At 41.2% G+C, this 20,677-nt stretch overlaps 1 protein-coding gene across 1 annotated transcript in view; it reads left to right on the forward strand.

Moving 5' to 3' along the window:
* Positions 1–268: 268 nt before the first annotated feature.
* LOC131200528 (cytochrome P450 2J2-like) overlaps positions 269–20,677 on the forward strand; it is a 33,419-nt gene continuing 13,010 nt past the window's right edge. The window contains exons 1-5 of the mRNA XM_058187403.1: positions 269–925; positions 5,482–5,631; positions 6,319–6,479; positions 14,790–14,966; positions 19,368–19,509. Coding sequence (XP_058043386.1) covers positions 793–925; positions 5,482–5,631; positions 6,319–6,479; positions 14,790–14,966; positions 19,368–19,509 — 763 coding nt within the window. The 5' untranslated portion in view covers positions 269–792. The remainder of the gene's footprint in view (positions 926–5,481; positions 5,632–6,318; positions 6,480–14,789; positions 14,967–19,367; positions 19,510–20,677) is intronic.

The raw sequence follows: 20,677 nt of genomic DNA on the forward strand, positions 1-20,677 counted from the left end.
AATCCATTTGCTCAGTCAGCAACTGCTTTGCTGGCTGAGGAACTCTGGGAGTTGAAGTCCACAAACCTTAAAGTTACTAAGGTTGGAGACTCCTGGTCTAAAAAATATAAATAAAATTAAATAAAATAATAAAATAAAATATTTGTGCAGCTTTCTGAGATTTGATGTGTTTCTGTAATGTTTCACTCTAACTACACAAACACACAAAATCTCACAAAGCTGTATGTGGCATTGTGTGTATGTGTATGTGTGTGTCAGTTGTGTTGTGTTGTGTGTGTGTAAAGTGTGAAAGTTGGTTTTTGAGCTTTTTGTGGCTGTGTGAAGTGTGAAGTGCAGCTGCTTTTATATTGTGTGTGAGTCAGTTGTGTTGTGTCTGTAAAGTGTGAAAGTTGGTTTTTGAGCTTTTTGTGGCTGTGTGAAGTGTGAAGTGCAGCTGCTTTTATATTGTGTGTGCGTCAGTTGTGTTGTGTTGTGTTGTGTGTGTGTAAAGTGTGAAAGTTGGTTTTTGGTACCTCTTATTGTTTTTTATACTTTGTTTATTATTTTTATTATTTATTGTTATTGGCCATGCCCACTCAGTCATCTGACCACCAAGCCACGCCCACCAATTAAGCCACGCCCACAGAACCGGTAGGGAAAATGTTTAGATTTCACCCCGCCCTAGTCCTTCTTTTCATTAAGCTAGACATACCCATATTAGACTACGTATTAGCTATAAATAATCTGTTCTATTTGATTGTAACATTTTGAGTCACTTGGCAGCCTGTAAAACGATATGGAAATATATACTCCATGTGGATCGGACCTCAACTTATAGTCGTGCTGTCTGGATTCAAAGCTGTGAAAGAAGGAATGACCAGCTTCCCAGAAGAATTCTCTGATCGACCAGATGATGGTTTCTTCAGTGCTTTGCGGAAAGGAAGAGGTAAGTGCAAATAGTATGGAATTGTACCTCAAAAACCATCACACGATGATAACTTGTGATAATATTATGCATAGCATAGGGGGGAAAGGTAAGGTATAGTAAGTAAATCAATTTAAAGGTATGAGATTAGCAAAACATGCATGCCTACTCCACGTTATACCAAATTATTGCACTTCTCCACAGTTTTCAATCTGGTCCATTACATTCATACATTGGTGTAACGGTCTTTGGAAGGTAAGTGAGAGATTGTGAGGGGCAGACGAGCCCTAAGCAGCTGTAGGGTGAGGAGCATGGAGTATCTTAAGGAGTGGGGGGGAAGCCTTGGGAAGCCTGAGATAGGTGTGCTTTGTGCCCACCTTCGACTCTCCAGGGTCAGCCCTGAGGCACCCAATGCACACTTAAAAACCCATGCATTTGTTTAACAAAAGCTTTGGGGAGAGGAGGTATCAGGATTTGTCAGTAAGGTGGTTCATTTAACATAGATCACAACATTCTGTGAAGAGTTGAAGACGTACCTATTTTTCCGCGCAGGACTGGCATAGAATTTTTAGATGTCATTATTGGTTTTAAATTTCTAATTGGTTTTAAGGTTTTAAATGTATTGTAAATTTGGGCCAAATTTGAATAAGTTTTTTAGTTATGGTTTTATTTGTATTGTGTTTACTGATTGTTGCTTTTATTTGGCTGTTAACCGCCCTGAGTCCTTCGGGAGAAGGGCGGTATATAAATTAAAATATTATTATTATTATCATTATCATTATCATTATCATTATTATTTTTCAACAGTACTCCATTTCTGTCATAAATTGAAGATTATCTGTAGATAGATGATGGATGAATAGATAGATATAGCTAGATAGCTAGATAGTTGGATGGATGGATGGATGGATGGATGGATGGATGATAGATAGATAGGTAGATATTTAGGTAGGTAGGTAGGTAGGTAGGTAGGTAGGTAGGTAGATAGCACTAGCATTAGTACTTAGACTTATATACTGATTCACAGTGCTTTACAGCCCTCTCTAGGCGGTTTACAGAGTCAGCATATTTGTCCCCAACAATCTGGGTCCTTATTTTACCGACCTCGGAAGGATGGAAGGCTGAGACAACCTTGAGCCTGGTGAGATTCCAACTGCCAAATTGCAGTCAGCTGGCAGTCAGCAGAAATTGCCTGCAGTACTGCATTCTAACCACTGTGCCACCACAGCTGATGGTAGGGAGGGAGGGAGGGAGGGAGATAGATAGAAAGATAGCTAGATAGCTAGATAGCTAGCTAGATAGCTAGATAGATAGACAGACAGACAGACAGACAGACAGATATTCTAAAATGAAAATTAGGTCACTTGCTTAAATTCTTATATCACCATCCTTTATAGTTTAAGGCATTGTATTAAAGAGAATAGAAGAACATAATTCTAATTCAGTTATCAGTCTACTTCTTTTTACTCCAGTTCATAAATAGTTTTACTGTAACTTGACAACTATTTAGTCAGCATTTCCCTTATAATTACACAAATTCAAGTTATTTTTATTTCTATTCCTGATTGTTTGCTTGGCTTCTTCTTCCTCTTATCCTCTTGCAACTACAGCCTGTTCTAGGAAGATTCTTAAGTGCAGGTAGACAATTTGCATTTCTGGAGAACAGAAATTTCTTTTTACCTTTTTCTGATTAATATATGATGAATCAAAGAAGAAACCGAATCTGTAGCAAATGCTAAATTTAAGCAATTGGTTCCTTAGGGATTAGAAACTGATCCTTAATGGTATCTTCATAAAACTTCACGTCTATATTTTCTCAAATTTATTTCTTCTAGTTCATGAACGTTTCTAAGAATATTTTCCCTCCTATGAACATTAATAAGCTTAATATATTTGGGTCTTTCTCCTATGTTGCCTAACTGTGTAAACTTATGTGCGATCTCATTGTGATATTAATAAAGCCCAGGAAATAATCATTTAGGTCAGTGATGGCTAACCTTTTTGCCATTGCATGCCAAAAACGGGAGAAGCGCGGGGGGGGGGTCGCGCACACGTGCCCACACCCATAATTCTATGCTACCCCACCGTGCTACCCCTGCTTTTGGCACACAATGGCCTGGTGGGTCCAGTACGGTCGTTTGTCGCTCTCCGCAGGCTCCAGAGCCTTTCTAGGAGTCTCCAGAGCCTTTCTAGGAGTCTGGGGAGGGTGAAAATAGCCTTCCCCAGCCCCAGGAGGCCCTCCGGAGGCTGGAAATGGCCCATTTGGCGACTTCCGTTGGGCCCAAAAGATCCAAAAAATTAGCTGGCCAGTGCGCACTTGCGCACCGGAGATGAGCTCATGTGCCCACCAATATGGCTCTGTGTGCCATCTGTGGCATACGTGCTATAGGTTCGCCATCATGGATTTAGGTTTTGGAATGTTTTTTTCTGCCTCTCGGCAATCAAACATTTCATCCTGAGGATCAGTCATACATGCTCTAACATCCAGAGGATTGTTTAGATTTTAAAAAAAATCTAAATAATAAATTTAAATAAAGCAGGGGTATCAAACTCAATTTCCTTGAGGGCTGCATCAGGGTTGTATTTGGCCTCAGGGAGCCAGATTGGACATGGCTGGGGTGGGTGTGGCCAGCTCAACGTCACTTGTGTCCAGGGTACCTGTGGGGGCTTGAGCGCTCTGCCAGTGCAAATGGGCTTGTGAGCTCCATTTTTGGCTGTGACGGCTTCCTGCAACCCTCTACCAGCGAAAATGGAGGACCATTTGTGCTGGCAGAGGGTTGCAGGAGGCTACCACAGCCGAAAATAGAGCTCACCAGCCCATTTTCTCTAGCAGAGGCACTGCAGGCTGGTCCTTTACTGTTTCTAGGGCAGCCCTGTGGGCCAGATCTAAGCACCTTGTGGGCCAGAACCAGACCCCAGGCCTTGAGATTGACACCCCTGAGATAAAGGTTCTGAACATTTATCAGGTTCGCAAAGAGTGTTGTGATCCAGGTTCCTGGACCTGGACTCCTGGACTCGGATGATTCAGAAAGTGAGGGAGAAGACCTGGCAAGGCCTGCTTCTCTTGGGCCCTCTCCCTCCCTGACACCCACCCAAAGGGAGGAGGAGGGACCGGCAAGGCCTGATTCTCCCGAGCCTTCTTCTGATTTGGCAATGCCCCAAGAACAGTTTTGGAGTGATGCAAGACTGCGCAGATGTGACCAGCGCGCGCAGCAGAGGAAGCGTTGGGACAAAGCCAAAGAATGATGGTCATGCAGTGACATCTGCAGAGACTATAAAAAGGAGGCGGGACTTCCTGGTTTTTTGTCTTGGACAAAGCAGTGAATTTGCATGGGCAAACTCTATCAATGGAGGGAAGAATATATTCGTGAGTAATTCTGGCCTTATCTATAATTTCCTAGTTATCTCCAGAGACTTGGCAGGCCCATGGGTAGACGTGGCCAGGACATTTATCTATGTAAATAAGTTGGAAGAGAAGGCCTTTGACTGACTCTTTGTTGGGAGTATCGGGGAGGGAAACAGAACAAAGAGTATCAACAATGTCATAAACTTGTTTAGAAATTTCCTTAATTCGTTCATGCATACTAAAACTGTTAATTACTTAGCTTGTTCAATTATTTTGTACTCTTCCATCTTGCGATTATCTTTAAAATACGTTGTTCTCCCACTCCTTAATTTGAAGGTTTTTTTAAAATTAAATATTGGTGTATGGGTTTTTTTTTAAAAAAAAACATCCTTAAATACAACTGTCAAGCCTGGAAGCCATCTTTTTCGTTGGATTTTCAGGCCTGCCACATTCAGTGCTGTGGGAAACTGGGAGGAGGGATTGTATGGAGCCAGGGTGATATATAGTCATAATAACATTCCTTTCTCAGAGAGTCAAGGACATATTGCCTTCCACCTGGACGGATGAACCTAGGACGCATCTCCAGTTGGGATGGTGCTTTGACTGGAGCGTGTGATGGACTTGTAGGTGTTGGGCAGGGACTTGGACTTTCCTTTGGGTGGGGAAAACCTGGAAGTTTTCAGATTCAGGTTTTCCCAGATGTGCCAATATAACATCTCTAATAAAATGTAACTTTGAGGAAACTCAAGTCTCGGAGTTTTCTTTCGTTGGGGGTGTTACTTGGAACCCCTGACAACCACTCTATTTAAAGACCACTGATGTAAAGACAAGGATAGAGAAAGCTCGAACAGCATTCTTCAAAATGAAAAATCAGAAATCACCTGAAAATCAGAGAGAGGCCGGTTTAGCTCTGCCTGGTAAGGCCTGTTATTAAGAACACAAAGCCTGCAATTACTGCAGGTTCGAGCCCGGCCCAAGGTTGACTCAGCCTTCCATCCTTTATAAGGTAGGTAAAATGAGGACCCAGATTGTTGGGGGGGCAATAAGTTGACTTTGTAAATATATACAAATAGAATGAGACTATTGCCCTATACATTGTAAGCCGCCCTGAGTCTTCGGAGAAGGGCGGGGTATAAATGTAAAAAAAAAAAAAAAAAAAAAATAAGTAGACCTGTTTTTTAAAAATGAATATTTTACGGAATCATTTATCGTTGTCTGCTGATGCCTTCAGGGATTCTTCTTTCGAATGGCCACATCTGGAAACAGCAGCGACGTATTAGCATCACTTCTCTACGGAAGCTGGGCCTGGGGAAGAAAAGCATTGAGCATCAGATAGAAGAGGTAGCTCAGACACTGGTGGAGACCTTTAAACAAACAAAGGGTATGTAATTTAGGGTAATAACAATAGCTCTAGTCCAGGGGTAGTCAACCTTTTTATACCTACTGCCCACTTTTGTATCTCTGTTAGTAGTAAAATTTTCTAACCGCCCACCGGTTCCACAGTAATGCTCCGTGTATTGTCGTCTGCGCATGCCTCTCGCGCATCGTGGATTGGGTTTGGTGGGGGGCGCCGGGTACCAGCTCTGCTTGTCTGTTACAGCTGGGTGGTGTGGGGGGAGATGCGCGAACTATTCTGGGACGAGGCTCTTTTGTTTCCGGTCACACTATAGCGCCATTTAGTTTCACTTATGTAATGTGAACTAAACTTATGCGCAGGCGATACAAATAGTATATTTTCAGAAATTTAAATTGTCTCGGGGAATTTTATGAAAACCTAATGAAAATGTTTTTTAAAAAGTCAATTAAATTAAAAAAAAAAGGAAAGTGCTTCAGTATCGGACAAAACCCCTACCGCCCACCATGAAAGCTGGAATGCCCACTAGTGGGCGGTAGGGACCAGGTTGACTACCACTGCTCTAGTCCTTTGAGTCTGAAGAAATCTTTTCCATTCTTATTTCAAATAAAAACAGATGTATTTGTTTAATTTTTGAAACAATTGACAGTTCCCAATTCTCTTCATCGTTTTTGAATTCTTAAAAAATTTATTATAAAACCTCTTCATTTGCAGGACGCCCATTTGATCCTTCAATTCCAGTATTAAATGCAGTTTCTAACATCATATGTGCTTTGAGTTTTGGACATCAGTTTGTTCCAGAAGATGAAAACTTCCAGAAGCTAACTGAAGCCCTTAAAATTCTTGTGAATTTCACTGGTAACATTTTCCACATGGTGAGTCATCTTCTCTGTTAAACAGACAAAGCTTCCCAAACCAACTATGTTTTCCACTAGTATTTTGATGGAATCATAGAATGTAAGGCATGAAGGAAGCCTTGGAAATAATCTAAAATACAATTCTTTCCAGTAGGTGCAAAGGTGAAATCTAAAAATTTTCCCTACCGGTTCTGTGGGTGTGGCTTAATTGGTGGGCATGGCTTGGTGGTCAGGTGACCAGGTGGGCGTGGCCAATAACAATAAATAATAAAATAATAAACAAAGTACACAAAACAATAAGAGGTACCAAAAACCAACTTTCACACTTTACACACACACAACACAACTGACTCACACACAATGTAAAAGCAGCTGCACCTCACCCAAAATGGCCCCTGCAACAAGCAGGAACCTCACACAGCCACAGAAAGCTCAAAAACCAACTCTCACACTTTACACACACAGAACACAACACAACTGACTCACACACAATGTATTTTTATTTTATTAATTTAATTTATATACCGCCCTTCTCCCAAAGGACTCAGGGCGGTTCACAGCCAAATAAAAACAGATTACACAAAAATTAAAAACAATTTAAAAATCTAATTCAATTAAGCTGAAACAAAAATTAAAACTATAATAAAACCATAATAAAACCCATGTTAAAATTGCGTTAAGCCAGCCCTGCGCGATAAAACAAAAAGGTCTTTAGTTCACGTTGGAAGGTCCGGAGATCAGGGAGTTGACATATCCCCAGAGGCAGCTCATTCCAGAGGGCAGGTGCCCCCACAGAGAAGGCCCTTCCCCTGGGGGTCGCCAGTCAACATTGTTTGGCTGACGGCACCCTGAGGAGTCCCTCCCTATGGGAGCGCACAGGTCCATGGGAGGCAGTCTGTGGCAGCAGGCGGTCCTGTAAATAACCTGGTCCTATGCCATGGAGCGCTTTAAAGGTGGTAACCAACACCTTGAATTGCACCCGGAAGACCACCGGAAGCCAGTGCAGCCTGCGCAGGAGAGGTGTTGTTGGTTGGTTTTTTTTTTGAATTTATATCCCGCCCTTCTTCGAAGACCCAGGGCGGCTTACAATGTGTTAAGCAATAGTCTTCATCCATTTGTATATTATATACAAAGTCAACTTTTTATTGCCCCCAACAATCTGGGTCCTCATTTTACCTACCTTATAAAGGATGGAAGGCTGAGTCAACCTTGGCCCTGGTGGGACTTGAACTTGCAGTAATTGCAAGCAGCTGTGTTAATAACAGACAGACTTAGTCTGCTGAGCCACCAGAGGCCACCAGAGGTGTTATATGGGAGCCTCAAGTTGCTCCCTCTATTACCCGCGCAGCCGCATTCTGGATCAGTTGGAGCCTTCGGGTGCTCTTCAAGGGGAGCCTCATGTAGAGAGCGCTACAGTAGTCCAGGCGGGAAGTGACGAGGGCATGAGTGACCGTGCATAGGGAATCCCGGTCTAGGAAGGGACGCAACTGGCGTATCAGCTGAGTATCATCAGCGTACAGATGACATTGCACCCCCAAACCACGAATGATCTCAGCTAGTGGCTTCATGTAGATGTTGAACAGAAGAGGCAAGAGAACCGACCCCTATGGCACCCCACACATGTGGTGCCTTGCAGCCGATCTCTGCCCTCCTACCAACATCGTCTGTGACCGGTCAGAAAGATAGGAGGAGAACCACCGAAAAACGGTGCCCCCCACTCCTAAACCCCCTAGCCGTCGCAGCAAGATACCATGGTCAATGGTATCAAAAGCCACTGAGAGATCTAATAGGACCAGGGCAGAGGAATAACCCCTGTCCTAAGCCCTCCAGAGATCATCTACCAAGGCGACCAATGCCGTCTCCGTGCTGTGCCCAGGCCGGAAGCCGGACTGGAATGGGTCAAGATAGACAGTTTCATCCAGGTACTGGGGGAGCTGTCGCACCACCACACTCTCAACAACCTTCGCCACAAAACGAAGGTTGCAGATGGGACGATAGTTCGATAAAACAGCTGGATCCAGGGAGGGCTTCTTGAGGAGGGGTCTCACCACCGCCTCTTTCAAGGCGGTAGGGAAGACACCCTCCGTCAAAGAAGTGTTGACAATTCCCTGAAGCCAGCCTCGTGTAACCTCCTGTGTGGCCAGTACCAGCCAGGAGGGACACAGGTCCAATAAATATGTGGTCGCATTCAGCCTCCCCAGTATCCTGTCCATGTCCTCGAGAGCCACAGTATCGAACTCTTCCCAGATAATATCCTCAAGACCTACCTCCGTCATCCCGTCCAAATCTACCCAGACCAGACCATCCCGGATCTGAGCGATTTTATCGTGCAGATATTGTCCGAAATCCTCAGCACGCCCTTGCAAGGGGTCCTCCCGAGCTCCCTGATGGAGGAGGGAGTGAGTCACCCTAAACAGAGAGGCTGGGCCGTTATCTGCCGATGCAATAAGAGCGGAAAAATATTCTCATTTTGCCGTTCTTATCGCCACTAGGTAGGTCTGAATATAAAACCTTACTAGTGTTCGGTCGGATTCAGAACGGCTGGCCCTCCATCCACTCTCTAGGTGTCTTTTCTGGCGCTTCATCTCTCTCAGCTCCTCAGAATACCAAGGAGCCGGTTGAGATCAGCGCCGGGTCAGAGGCCGCAAAAGCATGACACGGTCCATAGCCCCTGCCACCGCTCTTTCCCAGGCAGTGACTAGTTCTTCAGCCGAGCCGTGAGCTAGATCCTCAGGAAATGGCCCAAGCTCCGTCAGAAACCTCTCTGGGCCCATCAGGCACCTGGGACGGAACCAACGAATTGGCCCCGTCTCCCTGCGGTGTGGGATGGCAGTTCGGAAGTTGAGTCGAAGGAGCGAATGATCAGACCATGACAGGGGTTTGATAACTAAATCCTCTAATTCTAGATCATTCAACCACTGTCCAGAGACAAAAATCAGATCCAGAGTGTTTCCCCCGATGTGAGTGGGGCCATTAACTTCACCCAAAATGGCCCCTGCAACAAGCAGGAACCTCACACAGCCACAAAAAGCCCAAAAAACAATTTACACAATTTACACACAGACAACACAATACAACACAACTGACTCACACACACACAAAATGCCACATATAGCTTGGTGAGATTTTGTGTGTTTGTGTAGTTAGAGTGAAACACTACAGAAACATACCAAATCTCAGAAAGCTGCACAAATATTTTATTTTATTATTTTATTTTATTTTATTTATATTTTTAGATAAAAGCAGCTAAATTTAAAATTTCCTTAACTTTAAATTGCTATGTCTAAAAAAAAAAAAAACTCCTAAAAAAAACCAATTAACTATTTTTTTAAATCTCCCCCCCTTACTTACCCAATTGAAGGGACAAGGCAGGCAGATTGAGTTGCTCACCGATGAGATGGATTGCAGGCAGGCAGATTGAGTTGCTAGCTGATGCAATTGATTGCAGCAGCCGAAGCAAGGTTGGAATAGCGAGCGAGACCGAAAGAAGCAGAAAGCTGCCAAGTAGGCAAGTGAGGACCGGGCGATTGGGGGGGCATGGGGGTGGTCAGGGATTTTTGCTACCGGTTCTCCGAACTACCCGCCCCCCATCGCTACCGGATCATCTGATCAGGTCTGAACTGGGAGCATTTTACCCCTGAGTAGGTGTGTCTGTCCTTGAGCCGGTCATGATTCCAGGTAAGACCCTGGACAAAGAGGCGGGGCTCTTTGGAAGAAATCATTAGAGCAGATAACCGCTTGTTAAATTACTTGAATCCCACCACTGCTTGGGTCCCTTTTTCTTCCGTGCTGGGAAAAGAGCTTAAACAATTAAAATGTAAAAGAGAGCTGCTGGAAAGGAAGTCTTTATTTCTGAAAATAATACAAAATTTGCTTTTCGGACAGCTGAGTCCAGACTGACACATCAGCAAGATTTTAATATCATTTTGAACCCTTTGTGAAGGACATGTGGGTGTGGTGTATGATTTTAAACCTGGAGGGGCTTAGAAGAAATATTTTGCTTCTTTTTACTCTTATCAGCAAAGATAAGAGCCTTCTTTCACCTCTATAACTGTCTGGTTCGGTTCTGCAACCCAACAAGAAAAACACAGACTTCAGAGGATAATTAGAACTGCAGAAAAAATAATTGCTACCAACCTGCCTTCCATTGAGGACCTGTATACTGCACGAATCAAGAAGAGGGCCATGAAAATATTTGCAGATCCCTCACATCCAGGACATAAACTGTTTCAACTCCTACCCTCAAAACGACTCTATAGAGCACTGCACACCAGAACAACTAGACACAAGAACAGTTTTTCCCCGAAGGCCATCACTCTGCTAAACAAATAATTCCATCAACACTGTCAGACTATTTACTGAATCTGCACTACTATTAATCGTTTCATAGTTCCCATCACCAATCTCTTTCCATTTATGACTGTATGACTATAACTTGTTGCTGGCAATCCTTATGATTTATATTGATATATTGACCATCAATTGTGTTGTAAATGTTGTACCTTGATGAACGTATCTTTTCTTTTATGTACACTGAGAGCATATGTACCAAGACAAATTCCTTGTGTGTCCAATCACACTTGGCCAATAAAATTCTATTCTATTCTATTCTATTCTATTCATACAGATAGATCCTCAATGGAAGGCAGGCTGGTTGCAGTAGCTTTTTCTACAGACCTAACTATCCATTGAAGTCTATACCTGTCCTGTTAGATTGGTGTACCAAACCAGGCAGTTATAGAGGTGCAAATGACGGACTCAATAATTCCTCTGTAGAATTGTATCAGCAGATCCTTGGGCAATATCAGCTTCCTGAGTTGTTGCTGTTGTTTTATCGAGTTTTTAATTTTATGTTACATATACATATCAATGGGTGAACAGTGTGACACCTAGGTGCCATACATTATAGTACATATATAATAGTATTATTGATCATAATGATCACATTATGTTACTAGTAGTGATACACATTTATATCAAATTATAATCTTCCATTATTTCATGTTGTTTAAACATACATAATACTACCGCCATTCAGTTTCTAACCTTCCTCTTATCCTGGCACTTGTCTTATTTTATAAAAATGTGTCTACTAATATTCTCCCTTTCTCTTATTTTTGTCTTTATTCTAACTTTTATTCACGTCGCTGCTATATTAATAGACATTCTCTTTGTATTACAATCCTATCCTTCATTATTTCATTGTTCAATATTTAAATATACAATTCTAATACCAATCACAATATTATTTAAACTTGCAAATTAATTCTATTCATAGTCTTTACATTCTTCCAATCTATATGATTCCACTATTAATACACCTGTTTATATTAAAATATGTCCTTTATCATTTTATTATTCATTATTTCATTTTATTATTCCACCGCAAATCATAACATTATTTAAACAAACTCAATGCTACCATTATTTAATCTCAAATTTACCCATTTTTAATACTAAGTTCTTATTCATATTTCCTATATTTCACTCTTCGAATCTATTTATATTTAAATACTATCCTTCATTGTTTCGTTATTCAATGTTTCAATATATATTCTAATGCCAATCACAATATTATTTAAACATACAAAATAACTCTATTCATATTCTTTGCTTTCATCCAATCTATATAATTCTAGTATTAATACACATGTTTATATTAAAATATGTTCTTTTGGTTATTTAATTGCTCACCGTTTACCAATCACAATGTTATTTAAACTTACTTAGTAATTCAATCTCTAATTTTCCCATTTTATTATTACTTTTGTTTCATCATGCAAATGTATATATACAAGTAATCCCTCAATCTCTTATTGAACACATTTGTATCTCTGTTCTAATTTCTCTTCCTGCCACCATTATAAAAAAAGGAAAGAAAAAGAAATAGAAAAAATATTTTTTCTCTCTTCCTTTTCCTATCCGCCTTCTATCCATCGTCTCTTGCCTGCATCAATACTTTAATTCTTATTCTTTTAAGTTGCCTCCCATATTCTTCTCTTCTACCCCTACCCTCTTCTACTGTCTAGCTTTGAAATTATCAGCCCAGACCCCTGTCTCCCCTCCCAAAGTATCTTCCTGCTCCTCCCATTCTCTTTTCAGATCTCTTAGAATGTTTTCCCCCTGGTTTGATTCATCAAACATTATTAATTTTATTGATAACTTCTTGTTATCTTCTTTTCGTTGATTCCTCAATTCTGTTTTTCCCTCTGTTCCTTCTGGTAGCTCCTTCCTTTCCTGGGCATCTTGGTCATTGCTCATTGTCCTTTGTATAATATTTTCCAATTTTTGATCTATGCCATCCATTAATTCCATAATCACATTATGTTCTTTCTATATCATATCCTTTATGTTTTGAAACATCCAGTCCATCTCGTTCAAAGTTCTGCTCGTTTCCTCCTTATGTTGCATCTTATCTTGTTTTAATAAATTCCACTTTTGGCCAATAGCCCAAGAACCATTTGTTCAAACCTGTGATTACTCTTCAAAGTATATACAGTTCTTTATGTTTCATACGTAGTCAGTCAGTTCCATTTACATAGTCCAGGGAGTTATCCAAGCCTCTTTAAGTTACCTTTATAGAGTCAGTCATATAATTTAACATTCAGGGGTCACTTTAATTAAGTGTCTTCCTTGTTCTCACATTTAAATTTCCAGTGGTCACAGGTTAGATGTATATAATCTAGTAAATATTTTCACAGTCCTTTAAATGGGTATTCCAAGGCTTGTATATGGCACTCTCAGGTGGCACTCTCAGCTTAATTTTCAAAAATCTGGTTTTAATTATTTTAAATTGTAATTCAATTATAGAAGCAGTGTTAATTTTTTAAATCCATAATTCCAGCATTTTAAATTGCCTTCCCAATGTCATGTCTTCCCAATTTAAGATTCCAATTTCCTATGTTTTGAAGAAATGTTTTTCTCTCTCTTTAATTCTTTCCTTCTAGTCTGGTAGTTTTCTCAAAGTGTTTGATCACTGCTTTAACAGATAGTTCTGAGTAAATCTTAGATTTCTCTTTTGGGGTTAACTTTCAGGTAAAAAAATCCTCTCACCCAGTTCCACACTGTTCACAAAAATCTGCTCCAGCTCAAACCTTAGGTGGTCATCAGCTGTCCCAGCTTCATGGCAGTCATCTTAAGCTGTATCTTCTCCTCATCATGGCTGAGAGGGAAAATAAGGTCAGGCAGGAGAGCTGCAACTCTCCGAGTCCTCATAGGATGTCCCTCTTTGCCTCACCACCGCTCCAAGGTGGCTTTGGCTCTTTTTGGAGCCCACCAATGGGGAGAACTCAGCAAGGAAACACGGAGACCCACTTTCCGTATCCAATCATGCTGTGATGTCAAATGGAAGTCCTTTCTGAGTTGTCTTAATTGGTTAAGGAAACATTGGATTTTTATTTAATCTAAAAAGAGAGTTTCTCTTTGGAAACTCTCTCAGGTTTTCAATACTTTGTGAAACATTACCAGGATTGGGAATGTTTGAATCTCTCTCAATAGAGATGCCCATTTTTTGATTCAAAAGATTATCCTGGAGTACTAACTCAAACATACTAAGTTCCAAGCTAGCAGACCGTTAACATTCAACCCTAGTTGTTAATTCATTATTTAGCCTGGCAGGTGAAACTGGTTGGTCTAATTTATGACGTTATAGCTTGCTTACCATAGTAAGCACATTTACAATGGCTCAGGGACACAAGGTGAGAATAAGAGAATTTTATAATGCATTAATAATAATCTATCTGCCACCAACATTAACTGTTTTCTACAAACATTTGGAAAAAAAACTTTTCTGGAGGGTTTTAGAGGTCTGACACCATGTATTGTTTAAAGGTAAAGGTAAAAGGTAAAGGTTCCCCTCACACATACGTGCTAGTCGTTCTTGACTCTAGGGGGCGGTACTCATCTCTGTTTCAAAGCCGAAGAGCCAGCACTGTCCAAAGACGTCTCCGTGGTCATGTGGCCGGCATGACTCAACGCCAAAGGCGCACGGAACGCTGTTACCTTCCCACCAAAGGTGGTCCCTATTTTTCTACTTGGATTTTTACGTGCTTTTGAACTGCTCGGTTGGCAGAAGCTGGGTTAAGTAATGGGAGCTCACCCTGTTATGCGGCACTAGGGATTCAAACCGTTGAATTGCCGACCTTTCGATCGACAAGCTCAGCATCTTACCCACTAAGCCACTGCGTCCCTATGTATTGTTTACCATATTTTAATGTTGTAATGTTTTTCCCCTTTGGTTATTAAATGTTGTCCATTATTGTGAGCTGCTGAGGGTCTTCTCTAATTGTGGTGGGAAATAACTAACTTTTCTTCTTCCTTTTCTATTAGGCATATGCTTTGTTACCACAATTAATGAACTACCTCCCAGGCCCTCACAAGAAGGCTCTGGCTTCCATGAATTTAATCCTTGCGTTTGCAAAGCAGGAAATAGAAAAACACAAGGAATCCCACTATTTGCATGAGCCACAAGATTTCATCGATCACTATCTTCTTCAGATAGAGAAGGTATGGAATCATTGCGGTTTAATACATGGGCGAAGATTTATTATCTTCCTCACTATAAATAAACAGAAGGAACTAGTGGTAGTGTCTTCCTTGAAGGTATTTATTTTTTCAGTCAACTGCCATTCTGGATATAGTCCATGCTAAATTGAGGTTGCTTCCAGTGGTGGGTTTCAATTTTTTTTACTACCGGTTCTGTGGGCGTGGCTTGGTGGGCGTGGCATGGCTTGGTGGGCGTGGCAGAAGAAGGATACTGCAAAATCCCCATTTCCTCCCGATCAGCTAGGACTCGGGAGGCAGAGAATAGATGGGTGCTGGGCGAGTCAGAAATTTTACTACCAGTTCTCCAAACTACTCAAAATTTCTGCTACCGGTTCTCCAGAGCTGGTCAGAACCTGCTGAAACCCACATCTGGTTTGGTTGCAATTCACACATTGGTTTTGGAGCCGAGAAGACCTCTGTGCCAGCTAGCTGACATCACATACTCCATCCCGTTGGGGGCACAGCAAAAAAACCTGAAGATGGTCCGTGCAGTAGACCAAGTCGTCGATGCCCATGAAAAATTGAACAATGTGAGCAGTGATGAAATCCAAATTTTTTTTTACTACCGGTTCTGTGGGCGTGGCTTGGTGGGCATAGCAGCGGAAGGATACTGCAAAATCTCCATTCCCACCCCACACTGGGACCAGCCAGGGGTGGCATTTGCCTGTTCTCCGAACTACTCAAAATTTCCGCTATCGGTTCTCCAGAACTGGTCAGAACCTCCTGGAACCCACCTCTGGTTGCTTCTAAAGAAGAGTTATACTGTACCTCTGCAATATTAGACTCTCATTAAACATGGAGGTGCTTTATGGGGATAGCTAGAAATGCTTCTGTTTGTGATCCTGTCATGTTTGACTATCATTTATGTCGCTTTCTCTTTGTCTACTCTTCCTCTCCCCTTCTTCTAAAGAAGTTCCATGAAGGAAAAGAACGAACAGGGTAGGGACTTTTCTTTTTTTTTTTATTTGGATTTATATCCCGCCCTTCTCCGAAGACTCAGGGAGGTTTACACTATGTTAAGCAATAGTCTTCATCCATTTGTATATTATATACAAAGTCAACTTTTATTGCCCCCACAACAATCTGGGTCCTCATTTTAGCTACCTTATAAAGGAGGGAAGGCTGAGTCAACCTTGGGCCTGGTGGGACTTGAACTTGCAGTAATTGCAAGCAGCTGTGTTAATAACAGACAGTCTGCTGAGCCACCAGAGGCCCCTTCATTAATTGATACTTAAATGAATACTTATCTTTAAAGGATTGACAAAGGACAGATATTTCCACAGCCTTCAAAAAATGTAAAACCCTTTGAAACAATTAAAGAAAGGTCCTCCCCTCCAATGATATACAAATACACAGTCTTCTTAATTTGTTGTTTTTAGTTGCGAAGTCATGTCTGACCCATTGCGACCCCATGGACAATGTTCCTTCAGGCCTTCCTGTCCTCTACCATCCTCTGGAGTCCATTTAAATTCATGCCTACTGCTTCAGTGACTCCATCCAGCCACTTCATTCTCCATCGTCCTTTTATTCTTTTGCCCTCCATCTTTCCCATTGTGAATGCTCCAACACTGGAAGTTTTTAAGAAAAGATTAGATCAGCATTAGGCTCTTCTCCAGTGAGTCCTTCTTTCTCATTAGGTGGTCAAAGTATTTCAGTTTCGTCTTCAGGATCTGGCCTTCTAAAGAGCAGCTAGGGTTGATCTCCTCTAGGACTGACTTGTTTGTTCGCCTTGCAGTCCAAGGGACTCGCAGGAGTCTTCTCCAGCACTAGAGTTCAAAGGCCTCAATTCTTTGGTGCTCAGCCTTCCTTATGGTCCAACTTTCACAGCCATACATTGCAACTGAGAAAATCATAGCCTTGACTATACGCACTTTTGTTGGCAGGGTGATGTCTCTGCTTTTTAGTATGCTGTCTAGATTTGCCATAGCTTTCCTCCCCAGGAATTTCTTGTCTGCAGTCCCCAGTCTTCTTAATACTGACCCCGATTCCTAAACCATTAAGGTAGATTTTTCCACCCTTGTGTTAGTGGTTCAAGGCTGCTTCATATTCTGCTCTCTACCGTGATATCATCAGCATATAATAGCATCCCTGGGTGTTGAAATTGAGTTTCTGGTTACAGTGTCCATACAGTGTCCTTACCCCTCTTCTAAAGAAATCCCATTAAGAAGGAAAACTAACAATGTCCTACCTGTCAATGACTACTTCAGCTCAACCACAACAATACATGAGCACACAATAGATACAAACTTAAAATGAACCGCTCCAAACTCGATTGCAGAAAATATGACTTCAGTAACAGAGTTGTTAATGCCTGGAATGCACTACCTGACTCTATGGTTTCATCCCAAAACCCCAAAAAATTAACCTAAGACTGTCTACTGTTGACCTCACCCCATTTCTAAGAGATCTGAAAGGGGTGTGCATAAGAACACCAGTGTGTGCTTCATGTTGTGCTCTCTACTGTGATATCATCAGCATATAATAACATCCATGGGTGTTGTAATTGAAGGTTTCTGGTTACAGGGTCTGTACTGAGAATAAAAAGAAATGGTGAGCGTTGGATCATTCGTCGAAGGGGAAGAAATAAGTCACATGGAACTAAATTCCAATTTCTCTATCTCAGTGACTCCTATATTTAGAATAGAATAGAATAGAATAGAATAGAATAGAATAGAATAGAATAGAATAGAATAGAATAGAATAGAATAGAATGGAATTGTCATGTCCCACTCCCCCGCTGACGGCCGGGTCAGGGAAATCCGAATCAGGCTTGCCTCTGCAGCTCTGCCCAAAGTCCTAGCAAAGTCCTCAGAGCAGGCAGGAGACCAGTAAGTGACTTCAGCAAGATAAGTTTGACTTTTGCCTGACTCAGAGACTGCCAGAAAGCAGATCCTTTATATAGGCCATGGGGTGTGGCTCCATGACTCAGCACTCATTAAGTCCTGCCCCTCCCTTCCTTCTGTTGCCTCCGCCTATCCAGCCTTCTGATGCGAGGGTCACACCAATCAGCAGCTGTTGGGAATAAACCCTCCTCAGGCTCACATGCTGTGGAGGAGGGGGAGGGGTCTAGCTGCTCCGTTTGCCTGGGCATGGAGTCAGGGCTGGGGCCGGGAGATGCTCCTTCTTCTGCAGTTTGTGTGGGCATGGAGCCAGGACTTGGGCCGGGAGGCATACATTCCTCAGTGTTTGGGAGCAGGTAAGAAGGCCCCGGCTGCTCTGAGGGCGGGCAAGACACAACAGGAATGGAATGGAACGGAACGGAACGGAACGGAACGGAACAGAACAGAACAGAACAGAATAGAATAGAATAGAATAGAATAGAATAGAATAGAATAGAATAGAATAGAATAGAATAGAATAACAGAGTTGGAAGGGACCTTGGAGGTCTTCTAGTCCAACCCCCTGCTTAGGCAGGAAACCCTATACCACTTCAGAAAAATGGTTATCTAATCTTTTCTTAAAAACTTCCAGTGTTGGAGCATTCACAACTTCTTGAGGCAATTTGTTCCACTGATTAATTGTTCTAACTGTCAGGAAATTTCTCCTTAGTTCTAAGTTGCTTCTCTCCTTGATTAGTTTCCACCCGTTGCTTCTCGTCCTGCCCTCAGGGGCTTTGAGAAGAGTGGCACAATTTATAGTGGCTTGTTTCTCATGTTGCTTTTCCAGATGGACTGTATTGTGTCATTTGTCCCACAATTCTTCATGAAATTGCACCAGTCAATGAAAGATTGATGATATCTCACCAAAATCTAGCATTCTATGTATTCCATAAATTGACATAGTGTGGCGTAGCAGCCACAAAAGTTTGTAGCTCGAGACATCACTTTGGGCATAATTTAAAATTAGAATGCATGTCAGTAATGCTGCCTGTGAAGTTTTATGTTTCACTCTAATAGGTACAAATTAAGTCATTATTCCTTATGCAAAAATGTACTAAGGTAATTAACCATAAAATAAAAGGAAACATATTCATTTAAAGCTGAACCTCTCTTTGATCTGGGCTATTTATATTCATATTGATATACTGACCATCATTTGTGTTGTAAATGTTGTACCTTGATGAATGTATCTTTTCTTTTATGTATACTGAGAGCATATGCACCAAGACAAATTCCTTGTGTGTCCAATCACACTTGGCCAATAAAAAATTCTATTCTATTCTGTTCTATTCTACTTTAAGATACCATTTTACTCAGCATAAATCTAACACTCTAATTATTACTCTCATGCATTGATTTTCCTATACAAAAAAACCTCCCAGAAATATATTTATTCTCATGATTAGTGACACAGATGCAAAGATAATGACAGAGAATTTGCACAGAATTCATTCTAATTTTTATTTTCCATTTTACACATCAGAGCAGAAATGACCCCAACCCTACCTACGATGAAGAGAATCTGGCTGTGTGTATTATGGATTTTTTCGCTGCTGGAACGGAGTCAACTTTTGCTAGTATGATATGGGCACTGCTCATGTTGACCAATCATCCTGACATCCAAGGTGAGACAGACATGAGTAGTGGGAACAGGTGTCACTCTCAGGTTTTAAAACACAGAACTTATTTCAAATACAAAGGTCTGAAAGATGAACTGAATCTATTTATCATAATAATTTTCCTATGTAGTTTAATACAAAAAAAATTTCCTATGTAGTTTCTTGACCCTAGAAGTCAAAAGTATGAACTTAATAGTTGAAAGAAAAGCCAAGAAAGTACATGCATCAAGTCTTCTTTGAATCCTCAGTAAAATATTAGTCAGGAAGTAAAAACTGGGTATCAATACAATCAATCAATCAATCAGTCAATTTATTACAGTCTTAGACCAGAAACCAGAACAAATAAAAATGCCCAGTAAATAGACAATTAAAAATTCTGATATAAAATAATAAACAACTAAAATCTATAATAAAATCCAATCTGTCAATTATACGTGGTCTAACTATCCTTTGAATCTATTTGAATCGTCAATAAAATATAAGCCAGGAACTAAAAACTGGGAATCAATACGAATCTGAAATGTTTAACGCATTTCGAATGCAGAAGGTTTTCAGATTTGTTACTTATTTTCTGCCTAAATTTTATATAGAAAACCACAATTGAGTATGATAATGAATATAGACCAGGGGTAGTCAACCTTTTTATACCTACCACCCACTTTTGTATCTCTGTTAGTAGTAAAATTTTCTAACTGCCCACCGGTTTCACAGTAATGATGTTTTATAAAGTGTATCTCACGCATCGTGCATTGGGTTTGCGGGGGGGCGCCGGCTACCAGCTCTGCTTGTCTGTTACAGCTGGGTGGTGTGGGGGGAGATGCGTGAGCTATTCAGGGACGAGGCTCTTTTGTTTGTGGTCGCACTATAGCGCCATTTAGTTTCACTTATGTAATGTGAACAAAATTTATGTGCGGGCAATACAAATAGTATATTTTCAGAAATTTAAATTGTCAAGGGGAATTTTATGAAAACCTAATGAAAATGTTTTTAAATAATGCTATGATTTTTTTAAAAAAGTTAATTAAATTTAAAAAAAGGAAAGTGCTTTAGTATCGAACAAAATTCCTATGCCCACCATGAAAGCTGGAACGCCCACTAGTGGGCGGTAGGGACCAGGTTGACTACCACTGACATATGACGAGGGTATTTCCATAGAGGATTTCCACTTCGGGAA

The sequence above is a fragment of the Ahaetulla prasina genome, chromosome 6, assembly GCF_028640845.1.
Source record: "Ahaetulla prasina isolate Xishuangbanna chromosome 6, ASM2864084v1, whole genome shotgun sequence".
NCBI classification, from domain to species: Eukaryota; Metazoa; Chordata; class Lepidosauria; order Squamata; family Colubridae; genus Ahaetulla; species Ahaetulla prasina.